The following is an 18207-nucleotide window of genomic DNA, read 5'->3' as shown; positions in this document are numbered from 1 at the left end:
AAAAGAGTAAGGGAGTCAACTATATCATAACGGAAGATTTGACTGTGGGTAGTGAACATACAATGTGATATATGGATGATGTATTATAGAATTGCACACTTGAAACCTAGATAATTTTATTAACAAATGTCATCCCAATAAATTTAATTTAAAAAAGGGATTCAAACAAACCCAGGGGGGGAAAGGACAGTAAAAGTAGGAGGAAAAAAAGAAAGAAAACAAAAGTAAAGGCCATCTACTGGAATGGATCTCTCTTGCTTGCTCTCAGGTATCTCTGCTTTCAATCAGCCAGGACGTTCTGTCAGTCTGACATGTTCGCACGGAAGAAGTCTGGTGTCTGCTCTTTATCGCCATTGTCACGCTGTTGGCTAATCTGTAGCTCTTACTACTTCTTACATGAATTAATTCACCAGTTAAATATTTGATTTCTATGTTCCCAGGTTAGACTCCTTTTCCCTGTCATTCCCACCCTGCTTATTGCCAGGAGTTTTACCTTTACAAAATGCAAATCTAATCCATGTCACGCACATGTATGCCCATAACACTTACAAGGTTAAGATGACCCTTTCGAGGATCTTAAGGAAAAAATATTTAGTCCTTAGCCTTATATACAGAAACCCCCATGACCTGGCCGCTTCGTGACTATTTCTTTAGCTTTACCTGCTGCCATTCCACACCTTCAGCCAGCCCTTCTGGACTATGTGTGATATGTGCAAAAACTCCATGCTTTGGTAGGGCTCATTCTAACTAGAATGTTCCTCCCCCTTTTTTTCCCTTCCTGGCTTCCCTATTTGTCCTTCAAGAAATAGCTTTCTCTGATGCTCTGCCTATAACTACCAAATGCCTTGTATTCCTCTCTCTCATCACTCCTGTCGCATCGTGCTGTGCTTTTCTATAGAACTAGCAAGTGGCCAAGCTGAGCTTTAAGCCCACACAGGGTTGGCTGGTTAAGAGTGAACCAAGTAACTGAGCATGTTGCCTGTACCAACAGTGGCAACCTGGAAAGCACCCTGGAATAGTACTGTACTTTTTTTTTAAAGGAAAGCAAAATCTTAGGCATAAAGTACAATCACAAAAGCATTATGTATTTGGGAGTCAAAACCTGCATTCTCAATTGTTAGCATGAAGTTATGACCATTATAACATTTCAAAACCACCAATGCTGAAGACATGGGTAATGGTAGCAGCACACTGTAGAGGCTACTAAATATTTGTTGAGTGAATAAATAAATAAAACAAGAAGAGTAAGGTGAAACCCCAAGAAGCCTCAGAAATTACAAGGGTATGTAAGGAATACTTTAATGACAGTGAACAATCACCCAACTCAATGAAGAGTTACTGTATGAAACCAAACCTAGCCAGGGAATGTAAACATTATCTCACTGAACAAGTTTATAATATTCTTAGCTAGTATTTCTTTCTTAGGTATGATTCTCTGAATTATCAGTGCCAACTAAAAAATAAGCAGGGTCCCAAAGCGTGCAATTCCAAGGTTCATTTAATATAGTACATATTCACCTACCATAATTCATGGGGATAAATGTCCAAACTATCAACTCACAGTCAGTGAAAAATATAGACTCATTTTATATTAACTCTAGTAGTACTTCCGGTCATTTATTGATTTTTAAGGGAAATGAGAGGAAACACATAGGTTATCAAATAAATCAGAACGGTATGACATCAGAAATCTAGATTGAAGTGCAATGCGTATCATAGTCTGCTTTTTATTAGAGTTATTATAAGGCATGTCTTTCTGTCCTCCCCATTTGGTTTTGGGTCCCTGAATGGCAGAGATTTACGATTTTACCCCACTATTCTGACTAGAACAAGAAACCCACATGTAGCTGTTTTAGAATTGAGTGGGTCTACCCTCCCTCACCTTCTAAAACCCGGAAACTCTAGGATAAACTCTGATATTTGTTTTTCTGTACATCACACCAGAGGCTCACTTAGAAAATAAGCAGAATCCTGAAATGTTAACTGAGTAGACAGACAGGGACTTACTCTGCATCTCTTGCTTCTAGAATAAAGTAAGGCTTAAGAAATGTCAAACATAAAGAACAACAGTTGATCACAACTCCCAGTTCACACCATTCCGTTAAAAATGCTGCATTCTGTTGGGGGCATCAATTGTACCTTTTAATTAAAAAAAAAAAAAAGTTTCATTCTAAAAGTTGCGATAAATTGCCATCCTAGGATTCGCCATTTGTTTGTAGGATTTCACCTGGTACTTGGCCTAGCAGATGAAATGTGTGCTTAAATACGTTTATTTTCAACAATATCCAATTAGTGCCAAGAAAACAGCTATAAAACTGTGAAGGTTTACTTTGTGAACGACTGCCTTAAGTACAGAGTCACAGAAGTCCACCTAAAAAATGTATTATACAAACGAAGAAGAAATTCGTGTTAGAACCAACTTATTAATACCCTACAAAATCACTTTCCCATAATATGTTTTACTAATGAAATCAGGAAGATAGGAAGGCGACTAGAAAGCAGCTCATCAATATTATTATATCAAAGAAAATATTAAAATGATAATCTCATTGCGTTGTCTGAGAGAGCAGATAGATATTTAAAGGTGTAGTGCATTGTTTGTGCATAAAAAAGAGAAAATATCAAGAGCCCCAGGCATAACTATAAAGAGAGCTGGGCCAGATAAATCGGGGTCAACAGTCAAAGAAAGAATGAGGCACAAAGTGCCCTGAATGTCTCTGATATTTTTCTTTTTTTACTAAGGGGTTGGATTTAATGAGGAAGACCGTTCAAAGGCATAGCAGATACTTCACAGAATCATATCTACTCTCTGGGCGATTGGCTCAAGTAGCATTGGTACTGAGTCAGCAATAAAACAGCGTTCTCATTCAAAATTATAAATCTCAAGTGTTCTCTTTTTCATTGTGATCTTCATAAAATACAGGTTGCTTTCCCGGATTCCAGAGGGAATAAAAGTATTGAGGAATACTAGTCTGTTTCCTTGAGATGTTGAAATTTTTCTCAAAACTATGGAAGAAATTATAAAGTTTTTTAAAAAGGGAGACAACACTCAAAGGAACCAGAAGGAAATCAAAACCTTAGGGAGGGATGATACAATAGTTAAGAGGCTCTTCTCATAAATAGTCACTCTCACCTTCTGGAGAAGACTCAAGGCTCCCTTTACAACCCAAAACCTGCATTTGCCCATCAGAAGCCACAGGAATTGAGCTCTTGAGAGAGACACATGTGGGGATGATTGATGCTTCTGCCAAGGGCTACAGAGACGAGACGGCTGTGTGTATAACTGACAAGACCAATTGATGAGTGAGCAGGTTTCCTGGAGGGTGACAGATGCACTTCTGAGATCTGTCAAATGTGGCAATCTCTAACCACCACCTCTGATTCATGTTTGAACAAATGATACTGCTAGAAGAGACATAGAACCATCTTTAAGTGTTATAAATTCTTGAGCAGGAAAGGGAAGGGTGTAAGACAGCTATGGCTTTAAATATGTCCTTCCAACAGAAATGTGTATCTTTGCCAAAGTGAGACAAAGACATTGAACACTTCCGTGACACTGTAAACATTTGGAAATGGTTTAAAATACTCTGATCTTAGAGAATTAAAGAATCTTAAGGTAGTCACATACAACTAGAAGCAGATATTAGTAGACGAGAATTTAAAAATAAGTCAATGAACAACCAATTGGTTCAAAATACAGAAATGTTTAAATAAGAGCACATCCACTTAATAGGTTACTATGAACCATTAAAAAAGATAAATACAATGACTGTTGAGCCACAAGAGAAATGCAGTGGAGAGGACGGGAAAATGTGCATAAAGAAATGACTGGATGTGAACAGATGCTGCGTTAAGATTGAGTGAAATAATGTATGGCAAACATCTGTCCCAATTCCCGATATGAGGAGGGCATTCTACAAATTCAAAATTAGACAAATTTTAAATTGAATTTAAAGACGTCATTAGAATGATGATTGCTTGTTTTATTTATATTTTGTTTGTTTGGGGCTAGACATAGAAGGTATTACAGGAAGAACAGGGAGAATCTGTGTGCTCTGAGATTTACAGATTAGAAGTGGAAAAGTGCCAGAGGAAACAAACTGCAAAATCAACTTTGGGGAAGGGGACACGAGAAACCACAGAGCAAATCACAACACAATCGGAGCTTGGTAACATAAAGGAGAAAGTAATTTGGAAGAAGATAACATAATATTTGTGTTAACAGCTGTGGGAGTGTAGGTGATAAATAAAGAAGTGATTTTAATAAAGGGCAGTAAATTATCATCCCGTGTATCTCTAAGACTTGTTGGAAGGTGAATTTAGAACAGAATAATTCATTCAAAGGAAATGACTTGCTTCAAAGATATAAAACTGTTGAGAAATCATGGGAAGCATTTTTTTTTTATCAGCATTAAGATGCCCACCTTGAAGGGATAGCAAAAACTCTCAGGTAAAGGCAGCTAGAAAGCAGTAGGTACAGATAAAAGGAAATAAAGAGAAGGGACAGGGCAGTGGTCACATCCCATGGTAACCAGGCAGTAGGAGCTAATTAATGAGAACACCGCATGGGATCCCAGCAACACCATTGAAGAGGGACTCAATTGCAAGACAACTTCACTCACTTGGTATGTTTCAATCAATAAAAGCAACAGCTATGCTGTTGATCTTTCAAAAGTTCGCCCAAACACCAAGAGTAAGGTCACTTTATTCGGGCAACTGCAACAGGGAGAGCCCTTGTTATAGACTGAATTGTCTCCCCCCACCCAAAATTCACATATTGAAGCCTTAACCCCCAATGTGACTATATCTGGAGGTAGGGACTTTAAGGAGATAATTAAGGTTCAATATCATAAAGATGGAGCTATAATTGGGATTGGACTTGTGTCCTCATAAGAAGAGGAGGAGACACCACAGATCTCTCTCTGACTGATCACACACAGAGGAAAGGTCATGTGAGGATACATCAAGAAGGTGGCCATCTGCAAGCCAGGGAGAGAGGCCTCACCAGGAACCAACCCTGAGGGCACCTTGAACTTGAACTTCCGGTCTCCAGAACTTTGAGAAAATGCATATCTGCTGTTTAAGCCACACAGCCTGTGGTATTTTGTTAGGCAACCCTAGCAGACTAATACAGTACCCAAAGGGAGGGCAGCCCTGAACATGGAAAAGAAGAAGGGTTTTACGGAGGGAAGAAACAAAACTGGCTGAGGGTCTCGGTCAGGTGGTATTGCAATCTTGCAGAAAAAGAGCTGGTTTTTCTTTCTGATTTGAACAGTTTCAGACCCTTAGAATCTGTTCTTGGAATTGTTGAGCCCAAGAAGGAATTTCGGCTGAATGGCTAGGTGTCTTGGTACCAAGGAACAAGGGAAATTGGCAGTCAGAGTACATTCAGAGGAGGCTATATTATTTACAGTTACACACACTGAGTGATGCTAGACATTTCACTCTGACCAGTCAGGAAGAGCTTGTTGATAACAGGCAGGTGACAGAATCCTTGGAAGAAAGCAAACATACTGCCTTAGAATTTGTCATACAAGAGAGAGAACCCTGAAACGGGCATGTGTGGCTTCTAATATTCTGATTTCAAAGGCTTATGGAGAAGGTAACTGTATTGCATTTCAAAGAGCAATGGATTTAGCCTATGAAGCTTGGTCCAAGTCTCAGCTCTATTCTGCCTTACTCAGTGGCTTTGGGAGTACGTCCTAATTTTCCATTTTCTCGTTTGTAAAATAGTGATAACAAGGTCTGACTCACAGGCCTGTGCAATATACTTCACCACCTTAGACTCCATAGAGCCCAGTGCAAAAGGAACACTTGTCATTGTTAATGATAATGTATGTCAACATGGATGGAAAGCTACGAACTATACAATCACGAATGCATACAATGAGGAGGAAGAAACATGAGAGATAATCTAAAATAAGGGATGAAGTTTTACAGGAAAATAATAAAAAGAACATGTGTGCAATTAAAAGAGGAAAATAAAATTTTAGAACTCGTTAGGGCTTGTAAAACTTGCTAAAGGCAAGGAAAAAAAGTTTTGTATATGTTGGCCTTTATTTTACATTTTCCCTTTTGAAGACCTTTCTCCTTAAAGGGTGAATAATGAAGAGAAAAAATGGAAAGCTAATTTTATTTTTATTTTTCTTCTACCCTCAGTAAAGGACAAAGGTCTTCAAAAGGGAAAATGTAAAATAAAGGCCAGCATAAAGGAACTGAAGTCCAAGATAGATAAAGGAGTTGAAAATGTCTTCCCTGAATGTGGAGAGAACTTTGCAATACAACTTTCCAAACCGAAGGGAGATGATCTGGAAGGTTCTACCGAGACACAGAGTCACAAGGATGGCCTGGAAGGGGTAAGATACTTTTCCACCTTCACACTCTTGATGTATTTTTGGCCATTGAGAATCCTCTATCCAAAAAGGACTTGATACAGTGGCCTATCAGATTACATGATCTATAAATAAAAAAGGGTGTGGGGAAGGGAAGAGAGAGCTAGCCAGAAACAGTAAGAGTAGCTTGGCTATCATAACACACATCTTAATGAATTATGACAGACCAGAAGGGAGTACGCAACCTAACTAAATGAAATGTAGTAAAATAAATGCAAAGCTAAATAAAGTTTAAAAATAAAACAGCAAAAATAAAGACTTCTAAATAAAAATGATTTGTTCATCATTAAAATAACACACACTACTCCAATTTATCTAATCTGATTCTTTTCATCTCCTTTTTTTTTTTTATTACAACTGGGAGAAAAAGCCAACTAGCAGTGTATTCTTTCCACATTTACTGAATATCCTCTTTACTCCAGGCACTGTGCTAGGTGTTGCAGATATAGAAATGGTTAAAATAATACTTTTGCTTTTCAAAGATTTCAGTTTTGTAAAAAGAGACATATTTTCTAAAATCAGTTTTTCACTCTCTGATAAGGGCAGGAATAAGTGAATACTCAAAGTGCTATGGAATTTCTGCTAAGAGGATGGTGAAAGTTGAGGTGGTTTGATCAAGTAAGACTCTATAGAGAAAGGAGGTGAGGCTTGATTAGTGTATAAGTTGTCCAGGAGGATTTAGAAATAAGTGATTGAGGGCAATTCGGGCAAAGGAAACAGCAGATGTAAAAGCCAGGTGACAGAGGCTAGAGGACACAGCAGGGGGTGGGGGGTGGGGGCAGGATTGTAAGAGAGACAAAACAGTTCAGACAGACACACATGGAAAGATCAGCAAACACAGGGTAAGAAAGTATTTTGTTTGCTGTGCTAATTAAGTCTGACCTTAATTTTGAAAACACCTCACAGTGAAATATATCTGCAAGGCAAAACCTACTTTCTTTTTTGATAAAAACCTTAAAATTGATTAAATGTACCAATGCGTTATGGAAAACTTACCTAAAAAATACAATAATATGTGTAGCATTTCAAAATGTTGTATGCTGTGGAATGGAAGGAATAGGAGTCACAGGAAATAGTGAGGGAGAAGGGGACAGCTGCCTCGCCAGTTGTTATCAGCCAAATCAACCCTGGCAATCACTAAGATGACAGATGCCACGGCCAGATCATCCTCACATCCAGAAAAATGAAAGAGGAAAATAATCACGGAAGGCTCAATTTTGCTAACTCATAAAAACAGAACTGCCGGCATCCTCTCTAGAGAATGGTTCAGTGATTAATGATACTACATACATTCTTTTCATGCTAATCTATTTCATGTTGCAATTATATAGAGAGAGATTAGAAAGAAATCATTCCAAAGGCAAGCACATAGCAAGGCTTTCAAGGAATAAATGTGGCCATTACAAGGCCATACCAATAAATGGCTCAGGTTTACATATCAAGCATAGAAAATTATTGTGATCATAATTTTATTCTTAGTACCTAAAATTCTACACCCTATTTTTATTAGCCTACTTTTTTTCATTTCTCTAGTAGGTATTTGCCTATGAAATATTTTATCATGTCCCATTTCGAGATTCAGTCCTATAGGATGCTATGAGTTCATAGAACTCTGAACTGTTATCTTCAGTGTTTGCTCTTTGCTTTCTTAAATAATGTATCCTAGTTCTTTCCCCAAATTCTCTCTCTCTTTTGATGGTTTTAGAGAAAGTTACACAGGTTAGGATACTTGAGGTTGCGTTATGACATTTTACAGGTGCACGAAGTTTTCTTCACAGGATTATAATACAGGCTTTATGGTAAAGTACAGCAGTTCAAATAAGCACAGAAATCATACACACGATGGAACAAAAGAGCCTAATTGAGCAGCTTTACAACCTTGCACAGAATTCCCTCACCACCACTTTAGATAGAATTGCTTTTATTTTAGCAATGTTCTTTTAATTAAGTCCTGAACATCTAAAACATGGCAAATGTAAATATGTATTATAAATCCTTAATTATGAGGATCACTAAGCATCCATGCAGCTTTCTGCCTTGGAGATAGATTCTTTTTGTTTAAAGTCAGCCAAAACTGAGAGATAAAAGTGAATGATGTGAAAAATGTTAAACTTTGTTTATAATGCCCTTCTCCTGGTACCAGTATCACTTTATTGCATTGTCTTCGAGAGTTAAGTTATGCTTCAATTTATCTAGTGACTTTTAAGCCAAAATCTCTTCTGCTGATTTCTGCTTTCATTGCCATGTTCGTAAAAACTAACACCCTGGGACTGACCAGAAATTGAATGTTGGGGACCCTGAGGTCTTTATGTTATACCCTAGAAAATAAAGCACTTTGGGATCAAAACGGGCAACACTGTCCCTCTGTTGGGAACGAGTTTAAACTGGATCCCAAAAGGCCTCTTGCTATTTTTTCTTTAATCCCATATACTGTTTTAAAACCATACTGCGGACGATTCTGGTATGGTAGCAAATAAGAAACAATGTTTTTTTAGATTCCAACACTACTCAATTCAAAATGTGCCACCTAGGGGCAATGTTTTCCAATTCTCTACCAGTATGGGCTGTTCCCCAATTTCCATCCACAACATCGTTCAACATATGCGCGGGCTCTCTCTCTCTCTCTCTCTCTCTCTCTCTCTCTCTCTCTCTCTCTCTCTCTCTCTCTCTCTCTCTCACACACACACACACACACACACACACACACACACACACTATGACAATTTCATCTCAACAACTCATTTCCCTTACAGATGATTTTCAGTTTACTCCCTTCCTTCTGCTTGGTGATCTCCTGATCATCATATTTAAAAAAATAAACACATATTAATAACTTTGAAAATGAAAAACAAGTCTTGAAAATCTAAATATATATTTGATCTTTTAGAGCAAAGCTATTAGCCCAGAGAGAATTTTAAGTTCCTCATATTTTCCAAGAAATCGCTCCATTTGGGTCTGGTATAGCAAAGGCAATGGCTTTATATTGACAGGAAAATGTGGGGCTCTCAGTTGTGGGCTACAACGTTCAAATGCCTGTTCAATGTCATCCAGGTGTCTACCAACTCCAGGCTTGGGACCAATTCCTAAGAGAGTCTACCAGTCCCCTTATTCAAAGGACATTTAGAAACATCTCTCTATAGGTTATAACTTCAGAGTAAGTCATGTAATAAAATTACAGGTTATAGTTTGTCTAAAAACTATACCATAAATGTAATTTAGCGAGGCAGGTGAATTTATGTATTTACACGCTGTTTCTAAACTAATGTCAACCTATGACCTCACTTGTAAGTACCATAATTGCCAGTGGGGAAAAAATGGTTACAGAAACAAATGAGTCTTTTACAGTTTGGAAGCACATAATATCTTATTTTAGAGTACTGCTAAGTAATGAGAGGTACTTAATAAAAAAAATAATAGTAATTAGAGCTTTAGGCCAACTGATACATATCATACCATTTTTTTTCCTTTGTGATTTAAAAACCTTAGAGGTAAATTTCATCACTGCTCTATTAAATACTTATGGTATTAAAAGTTTTTATAGTTACTAATTTTAAACTACTTAAAATGTCAAATGTTTTCAGGCTTCACTCACTTTTCCAATTATTACATTGGAATGACTCATTAACTGTAACATAAACAGGCTCATTTTTACCTCCTGTTATGCTATTTCTCCAGTTTTATTACCAGCGTACCACTTTTCCATGAACCATGATGAAAACTCATTGGGAAAAAAATAATAATAACATATTCTTCCTCTTCCAAATACCAATTTTCCTCAAGAGAACTGAGGCAATAATGCTAATTGGTAATGGATTTTGCATATATATTCTTTTCCACTACATATTCATATTACCGTAGTTTCAAGTACTATGAATGTGAATACCTTGACAAAAGACATTTTGGAAAAATACTTTATCCTCCAAAAGTCAACTGGGAAACAAAAATATCTTTACTTGGATAGTAGCATATTAGATTTGGTATTCATCAACACGGAGTCAGTCACCAGGATTCTGGAGCAATCAGCACTGTGGAGCGTCTAAATTCCTAGATTATTAAAAAAGGAACGATAATTCTGGAAGTCAAATATATAGGTACCAATCGAAGTACATAGCCAGACAATTGTATCCTTAGAACTCATTCAAGAAATTTCAGTATTGATATCTCAGACATCAAAGTTTGCCAAAAAAATAACTAAGAAGATAATCCAATGGTCGAAGACATCTTTGTTATTTGGAAATGCAATTTATTATAACTTAGAGTTATGAATAAACTATTATTTCTCAAAAAAAATAACCTTTTTTCTAAAACCTTAAAGCCTTCAAATTACAATATTAATCTTTAGGATAAATTATTTCATATAAGTATACTCAGTTAATTGAGGCTTTTTGATGAGTTCATTCTTCAAAAAGGAGATTCAGTGATAGTGGAAGGAGCTCCTAAACATTTTTGTCTGCATTTAGTTTGGGGCATTTCTTTCTTTCTGAGATCTTTCTTTTAAAAGTGACGAAAACCAAACTGACCTTAGTATTTCATGCTATAATTCAAGATCTGTTTTTAAAGATGTGTTTGTTAAAGAGTATTTCTAAAAATTTCTAACTGAAATACCCATTAAATCAACTATCCATATGTTCTGAGAATTCGTCCTTCTACTACCATCAACAACACAGCTCATTTCACCTCATGAATGTGGTTAATTCATGAAACATCTCCTATTTTAAGCACATATTCTGTGATGGATCCACCCTTCCCTATCAATACTAGTTAACTTGAAAAACTGCAATGATTCTAGATAAATACTAAACAAATTATTGAGGCCAAAACTTTTGAATCAATAAAAATAAAATATAAACTAAGCAAGAATTGAAACATCAGGACACTGAAAAAAAAAATCAGATCGAAATCTGCATTATTTAAGATTTCACTAGAAATATTTACCTACCAATTTGAACATGCATATCTGGGATTTGTTTAACAAGTTGGATAAATCCTTATTATTCTTCCTACTGTTTTCAGGGACTGGCCCATTCTGTAAACTTTTAATCACTAAGGAGGAAAGAAAAAGATTTTTTGAAAGGATACTGAAGGACTCCTTAGATAACCTGACTAATTGGCAACCTAAAGGTCATATGATGCGTTAGCTGACAATATTAAAGCCCCAATATTGATTGATCAGAGATGAAAGAGATTCAAATTCTAAATATAGTATCAAATTTTTAAAAATAAGCATTTGTAAAGCAAGACTGATAGTCTATTATTAAAAAATACTCAGAGTCATGCAATGAGTCACTATCTCTTATCATTCATTCACAGTGAATAGTCACAAACGCCATCACAAATTCTTGCTGAAACCCAGAGTAAGTCACATTTTAGTAAACTGAGACTGTGCCTGACTGTGTTTTTGGTTTGGAAATTGGTCTTTTTTTAAGTCAGAAATCTTCATTAGAGATGAACCATTATAAACAGTATTATGAAAAATAAATTATTTTAACATATGGCCATTTATTTTGGATAAAAATGTTACAATGGAATTCCAATGAAAAGAATGTTTTAAATATTATATCCCATCAATCGCTTCTAGGCCTTTTGGCTAAGATCAAGTGTAAATATTATATCCCATTATATTTTTAACTTAAACTTTTTTAAAACACTGTAGTAAATAGTGTAATGTAAATGAAATGAAGACAGTCATCAGTTCTTAGAGATGAGAAAAGTAAATACAATTCCAAATAGACATTTACATAAAAATTAATTATCTTGGCATGAGTAGGTGAAAGTCACCTGCTTAATTATTATGAATTCTCAGTGGGCAATGCTTAAATGAAAATCTAGTTCTCAATTTATTCTAGAAAGTTTGCTAATTGCAGAATTTTTAGGAAACTACTACTGTTAAAGTCATAGAGACAAGAACACTCTTCCAATAAGATCATTTCCTTCATACAATCAGTGATTCCAAATGCAAGTTTCTGATTAGTATGGAGTAGAATATTTTACACTCATGAAAGTATAAAATAACAACAGAATTCTTAGTCAAAAACATCTACGATGCAATTACTTATACACTTTACCGAACTTCTTATACTAATGGGAATGCTTGAGATTAAAAGTGCCCCTTTAGCAACCAAAACTGCTGAAACTTTACAAATAGTTATAAATAATTCATACTCACTGAAATATAATTTCTGAACACTAAAGTCTTCAAGAGGAAACGTAGGAAGAAGATACTAATTTGAAGGTTTCTTCTGCTATATTTCCTGGCAACAGGAGTGGTTACCTTCAGTACCACAACTCTCAAGTATGTATTTGTGCATTAAATAGTTAAGACTAAATTTTATCAGAGCAGTATAATTTATACACTATCCATGTCTCATCATTATATTATATTGTATATTATTTAAATCAAGGGTTGACAAACTTTTTCTACACAGGGCCAGATAGTAAAGAATATTATGTAGGTCCTTATATAACAAGAGGGAAATCCATTTAAAGGAAATTTTATTGATAAAATTTAAAATATGATAATTCAGTATGAATTTTTGCTATACAGGTCTACTGATGAAAAAAATGGATGACTGAAATCTGAATTTCATATAATTCTTTTGTGCCACAAAGAATTCTTGTTTTAATTTTTTTCAAACATTTGAAAATGTAAAAAAAACCCACTCTTTGCCCACCGGCTATACAGAACAGGCAGTCAGCCAGATTTGGCCCATAGGCCATATTTTACCAATCTCTGAGCTAAATATTACATTACCTTATAACTGATATTATACAATTCTATTAATTTATTTTCACTGAAGAGATTAAATTAATTCAAATTTGACATCGAGATTGGCTCCCATAAAGGAATTGTTTATACATAATACAAATTCCACAATTACTTGTAGAAGACATTAAAAGATTTATTAGAATAATCACTAAATATCATGTGAAAATCATGTTTTATTCCCATGTTAGTTATGAGTTATGTTATCTTATAGCTGGAGGCTACGCCTATCAAAATGATTTGGGATACATGCAATAAGAAGTGGCAAGAATACACCAAATTGATGAAAATCAGCGTTGCTGTTAGAAAAGTGAGTCAACATGTGTGCCCACCTTTATGTCTAAAGACCAGCTATTTATCTATTGCATCGCATAATTATAGTTTATCAGGACTTTACTGTTGTATTCTAGTTATTTATTGCTATAGAAAGCAATTTGGGGGAGAAAGAAGAAAAAAAGCTTGTAGAAAGAATTACAATGTTGAGTTTTAATAATTTGAGAATCTGTCCAGTTGCTTTCAGGGTGCATTCCAGAGTTCACTACTCAAGCAACCGTCTTTATCTGTTGCTGATTTTAACATATTCTTTAGTGCTTCTTTCAGATATCAGATACAGCTTTTATTTCCATTAGAGAAAAGAAAGAACGCAGGGAGAAGCTAACTTCTAATTAAGCCATTCATAAGGTACTTGGTGAACATGAACCATTCTCAGAGTAAAGGCTCAGCATACCTGAGGCAGCCAGGGAGCCTCTGCCACATGATCTGCGAGAGTGAACATGAAAGCAGAACTCACTTGCCTTACTACTTACACCTGTTCCTTCTTTTGTGGTGATTCAGCCCTGCCCCCAACAACATCTTCATAGTCAGAAAGAAGCTGTAGGTTCATAAGTGATTATAAAATTAAGAGATGATTCCCTTCTCCACGCATATCTCTTAGTAGCAAGTGAAGACACCAAAAACAGTCTGTGCAACTTTTCAAAGATCAAGCCCTTCTACGAGAATCTGTCTCTAAACTTTCATGAAAGGGACCCCTCAATATAATAAAAAACTCAACCAGAACAAAGAGAAAAAGCCCGGGGATGGTTCACTGCTTTTGAAATGTCAGGTAGGGTGCTACTAGGCAAAGAATGTAGCCCATTCAATATATTTTAACTTCGGATAAATGAGCAGTAAGCAGACACCAAAAATGTGTGTGCATGTGGGTCTGGTGGTTTATACATATTCATATACATATATACATATATACACATGAATATATACATATAAATGAACATGTATGTGTGTGCATGTGTGTGTGTGTGTCTGCACAGAATCCTTCTCATGTGAAGTTTCCCTATTGATTAATTAGATCAGAACATTCAAATTTAAGGGCACCTAATCCCTGAGCTGTCCCTGCTTTACAGAGTCCTGTCCCATGAAAGTTTTCATGCTGGCAGCCTTAGGCTCACTCAATGGATAACAAATTTGCTCCTGGTGAATCAACTGTAAATAAAAAGTAAGAAGGTTTTTGTTATTCACCTAAGAGACTGACCTTTAATTTTCTTTTTCTGTATTCAGTTCTCCTTCACTTTAATATTGATATTCAAGATTGATTCATGTTTTAATATAAAGTCTCACCCAGAACAATTATTGGCGTTACTGTGTAACACTTTTAATTAAGCTTATGCTGGTGATAGTCACTTGTCCATACACTGAATCCCAATCTTGCTGATAAACATATATACTTGCTCTTTCAAAAAGGATAAAACATATGAAGTACCTTGGTAATAGTAATAAGTAGACTTTGCTTCCTTCCAAAACAACAACAAAAAACCATCTTACTAAATATTAAAAAATAAAAAATTGAGAAATATTTTTCTTTTATTTATACTGCTGCAAATCATACTGTCCAAGTGATATTAACAAAAAATTACTAAATGCAACTTTAATTATCTGAAATCATTTAATTGCATATTTGACACTTTAAGAACAGTCAACTCTTACATATGGTAACCAACAACTCCAACTTCAATATTTAAATATTCCTAATAATTTAAAATTTTATAGGTTTTATCAAATGTTTAGAAAAGCATTAAATTGCTTCCTGAACAAACCACAGCCGAAAGAATTCAGACCCAGGGCTGAAATTTTAAGTATCAGAGAGAGACTTAGCCAGAGCTAAGCACCCATGAGTATTTGTTCTCCTCAGATCTTTTCAGCAACACATCTTTCCTTTACTAAGAAGATATATTTCAAAAGAAAGCTATTTAAAGTTGATCTGCCTTTTACTAGACTTCAAGAAAAAAAGAAAATAAAAACAACTCGTAGCCCAATCAATCACATCAATATGCTATAAACCAAACAGTGTATTGGAAAGACAGGACTACACCTAGGCCAGACTTAGGCTCTGCTTTCCTTCAGGGAAGGATGCTTCAAGGGATGTGCTTTACATTGTAAGAGTGACCTCTAGTGCTTTCCTTTTTTGTTGAATTTCAGTAGTTGGAGGATGAATTATGTATGCCTTTTCTACAAAACTTTGTGTGTGTGTGTCGGTGTTATTGTTTGTTTGTCTGCTGCCATGTTTGTCCCATGCTACCATGATAGCATTCCAAGATTTTAACTAGGTGAAAATATGCATATTTTATTGACTCATAGGATTCTTACACACTCAAAACTGAATCTGAAACACAGGGCAGCATCCTAACAGCGTTCTTTTCTTTAAGAATGATGGCTACACCATGCCATTAAATGAGCTAGTACTGAATGGAAACACATAATCCCAGTAGCCTTGCAGTGTAAATGGACATCTGACTTGGACAGCAAGGTCATTAACAGTGTTCTTCCCACATCAGGGCACTTTACTGTGCTCAAGGGATGTGCCATAGCAAACACCTTATTATTACTGGCTTATCTGTACCCTCCAACCTAAATCTGGCTATACAACAGCAACGTCAATTCCTGAACAGGCCTCATAGCCCTTTCTTGAAAAGCAAATGAGCTTTTCGTTTACAATCTGTGAAAGAGATATAAAAAGTTGTATTTTGCAGAGCTTGTTTATCATTGATCAAAGAGGGAAAAATTCTCCCATTAGATATTGTAAGCCAAATATAACTTTTAAAACTTTCTATCTCTAATAAAAAGTGGATAAAGGGAGTTCTGCCAAATTATTTCAGATGATACTTAAATTACAACTAAGACCTTTATAAATCTTCCCTGAATCAATTAACTCAGAATCAGAATATTGAATCACAAATTTATAAAGTTAAAAATCCAACCACTAAAGAATAACACTTTTGAAAAATCACCTGGATGGTTTTCCTTTAAGCAAAATGTAGAAATCAAACCCCCCTCTTTCAGGAGGGCCCAAGTCTCATTCTTTTAGCAGTCCTGAGGGCACAATTCTTAATATTGAGGTTCACCTCCACCAATTCTGCTCCTGAATTCTGCAGTACATTTCAGTTACGAGCCTGGCATCATTTTAAAGATGCAGCCAGCTACCAGTCTGCCAAATTGCAAACTTCAGAAATCTAAGCTAATGCAGCATAATATAAAGTCTGCCAGTTGTTTTCTTGTTAGACATAATTCCAATAAAATTCAGTAATCCTTAAAAAGGAAGAAATGAAGACATTCACAGGCTATTCCCTGGTTAAAATGCTAATTTAATGTTTTCACTAGAACTTGAGCTTTCTCAATGAATATTCAAAGATGAAAAGATAAGATTCTGCTCATAGACACACACACAAAAAAAAAAGAAAAAAAGAAAAAAAAGAAATGACATTTTACATATTGTGACCAGACCAAAAGGAAAAACAGGTATAAACCCAATCATATTTGCAAAATTTTTAAGTGATGCTTCATTTATAGCAATTAGCTTTGCAGCAATTTGTTACAAATAATGATCATAAAAACAACAGAATTAAAGTTTTTCAGAGAACCCCCCAGCAAGTTTAAATCATTTGCTGTATACTTACAGGAATTCCCAGCTATGACCCTGTTCCAGTTTTGAATAGATAACAGAAGTAGCATCTTGAGGACAGCTCCAGTGACAGACCCCATGTTCACATTTATTAGGCTCCCCTAAAAAATCTTGAGAGGCTGTCCAAGCGCTCTAGTCCTGTTCTCAGTCCCTCTCTCGGCTCTGTCTTCAGCACCTCTAGGTCTCTCAGTCTCTCTCCCTCCTTCCCTCGCTTCTCCTATCCTTCTCTCGTCTCTCTCTCTCTCTCTCTCTCTCTCTCTCTCTCTCTCTCTCTCTCTCTCTCTCTCTCTCTCTCTCTCTCTCTCTCTGTCCTTTGCACACACGCACACTACAGCCCTCACTCCTCACTAAAAAGCAGCTAGCATCTTTCCTAACAAGCATCCACACGGCCGAGGCCACGCCCACCCCTCGCAGCAGCGGTCCTAGAAATTGACAGCAGCATCCCTCCTCCAAATTCACAGCGGCGCTCAGAGCTCCTCCGCGCTGCGCGGCTGAGGAAAGCTGGTCCTGGAGGTGCGGCCTGCTGCTCTTGGGCCTCTTCGGGGCTCCCTCCCCTCTCTCTATTCTTCAATAATCCTTAACCCTTTTCTCCCCTCTGGACATGTGGGTAGGGGGAGGGGAGAGCCAGAAGAGCCTCCCGATTTTCTGGCGGTCTTGCCTTTGGCAGAGCCAGTCAACTTACTGAGCTAATTCCTGAGTATCCAGGAGTGCATCCAGGTAAAATTGCTTTATGTTTCAAAACAAAAGCATAAAATAAGACAGAAATAACTGAGCAGCATCGGTACATTGTAGCTAAAACGGTCCTCAGGGAAAATACTTGCTGTTGTTTCTCTCTGTTTGTATAAAACTATCCTCTTTAGCTTTGGTGCCAGGATTTTATTATGAAAATTCCTCACATGGAAACAGACATTCCTGTTTGGCAGTTATTTTAAATCATCTAGTGATACTCTGCAAGAAATTAACATTTCTCATTTTAGTGCATCAGTGCAATGCAAATTTCAGTGCAATACAAATCCACAGAATAAATGTTGTGGATAGATTTATTTTGATGAATGCATCGTGCTGTGAACATACAGTTGCATTCTACACTCAAATTCTTT

The 18207-nt window shown here is 36.2% G+C and overlaps 1 protein-coding gene across 1 annotated transcript in view; it reads right to left on the bottom strand.

Moving 5' to 3' along the window:
* Positions 1–17584, bottom strand: part of CNTNAP4 (contactin associated protein family member 4) — a 226896-nt gene extending 209312 nt beyond the window's left edge. Inside the window, exon 1 of the mRNA XM_033129161.1 lies at positions 17103–17584. Within this exon, the coding sequence (XP_032985052.1) occupies positions 17103–17187 (85 nt within the window). The 5' untranslated portion in view covers positions 17188–17584. The remainder of the gene's footprint in view (positions 1–17102) is intronic.
* Between the last annotated feature and the right edge of the window lie 623 nt (positions 17585–18207).

The sequence above is a fragment of the Rhinolophus ferrumequinum genome, chromosome 15 (assembly GCF_004115265.2).
Source record: "Rhinolophus ferrumequinum isolate MPI-CBG mRhiFer1 chromosome 15, mRhiFer1_v1.p, whole genome shotgun sequence".
NCBI classification, from domain to species: Eukaryota; Metazoa; Chordata; class Mammalia; order Chiroptera; family Rhinolophidae; genus Rhinolophus; species Rhinolophus ferrumequinum.
Note: the sequence above shows the minus strand (reverse complement) of the source record. Positions and strands in the feature narration are given on the sequence as shown.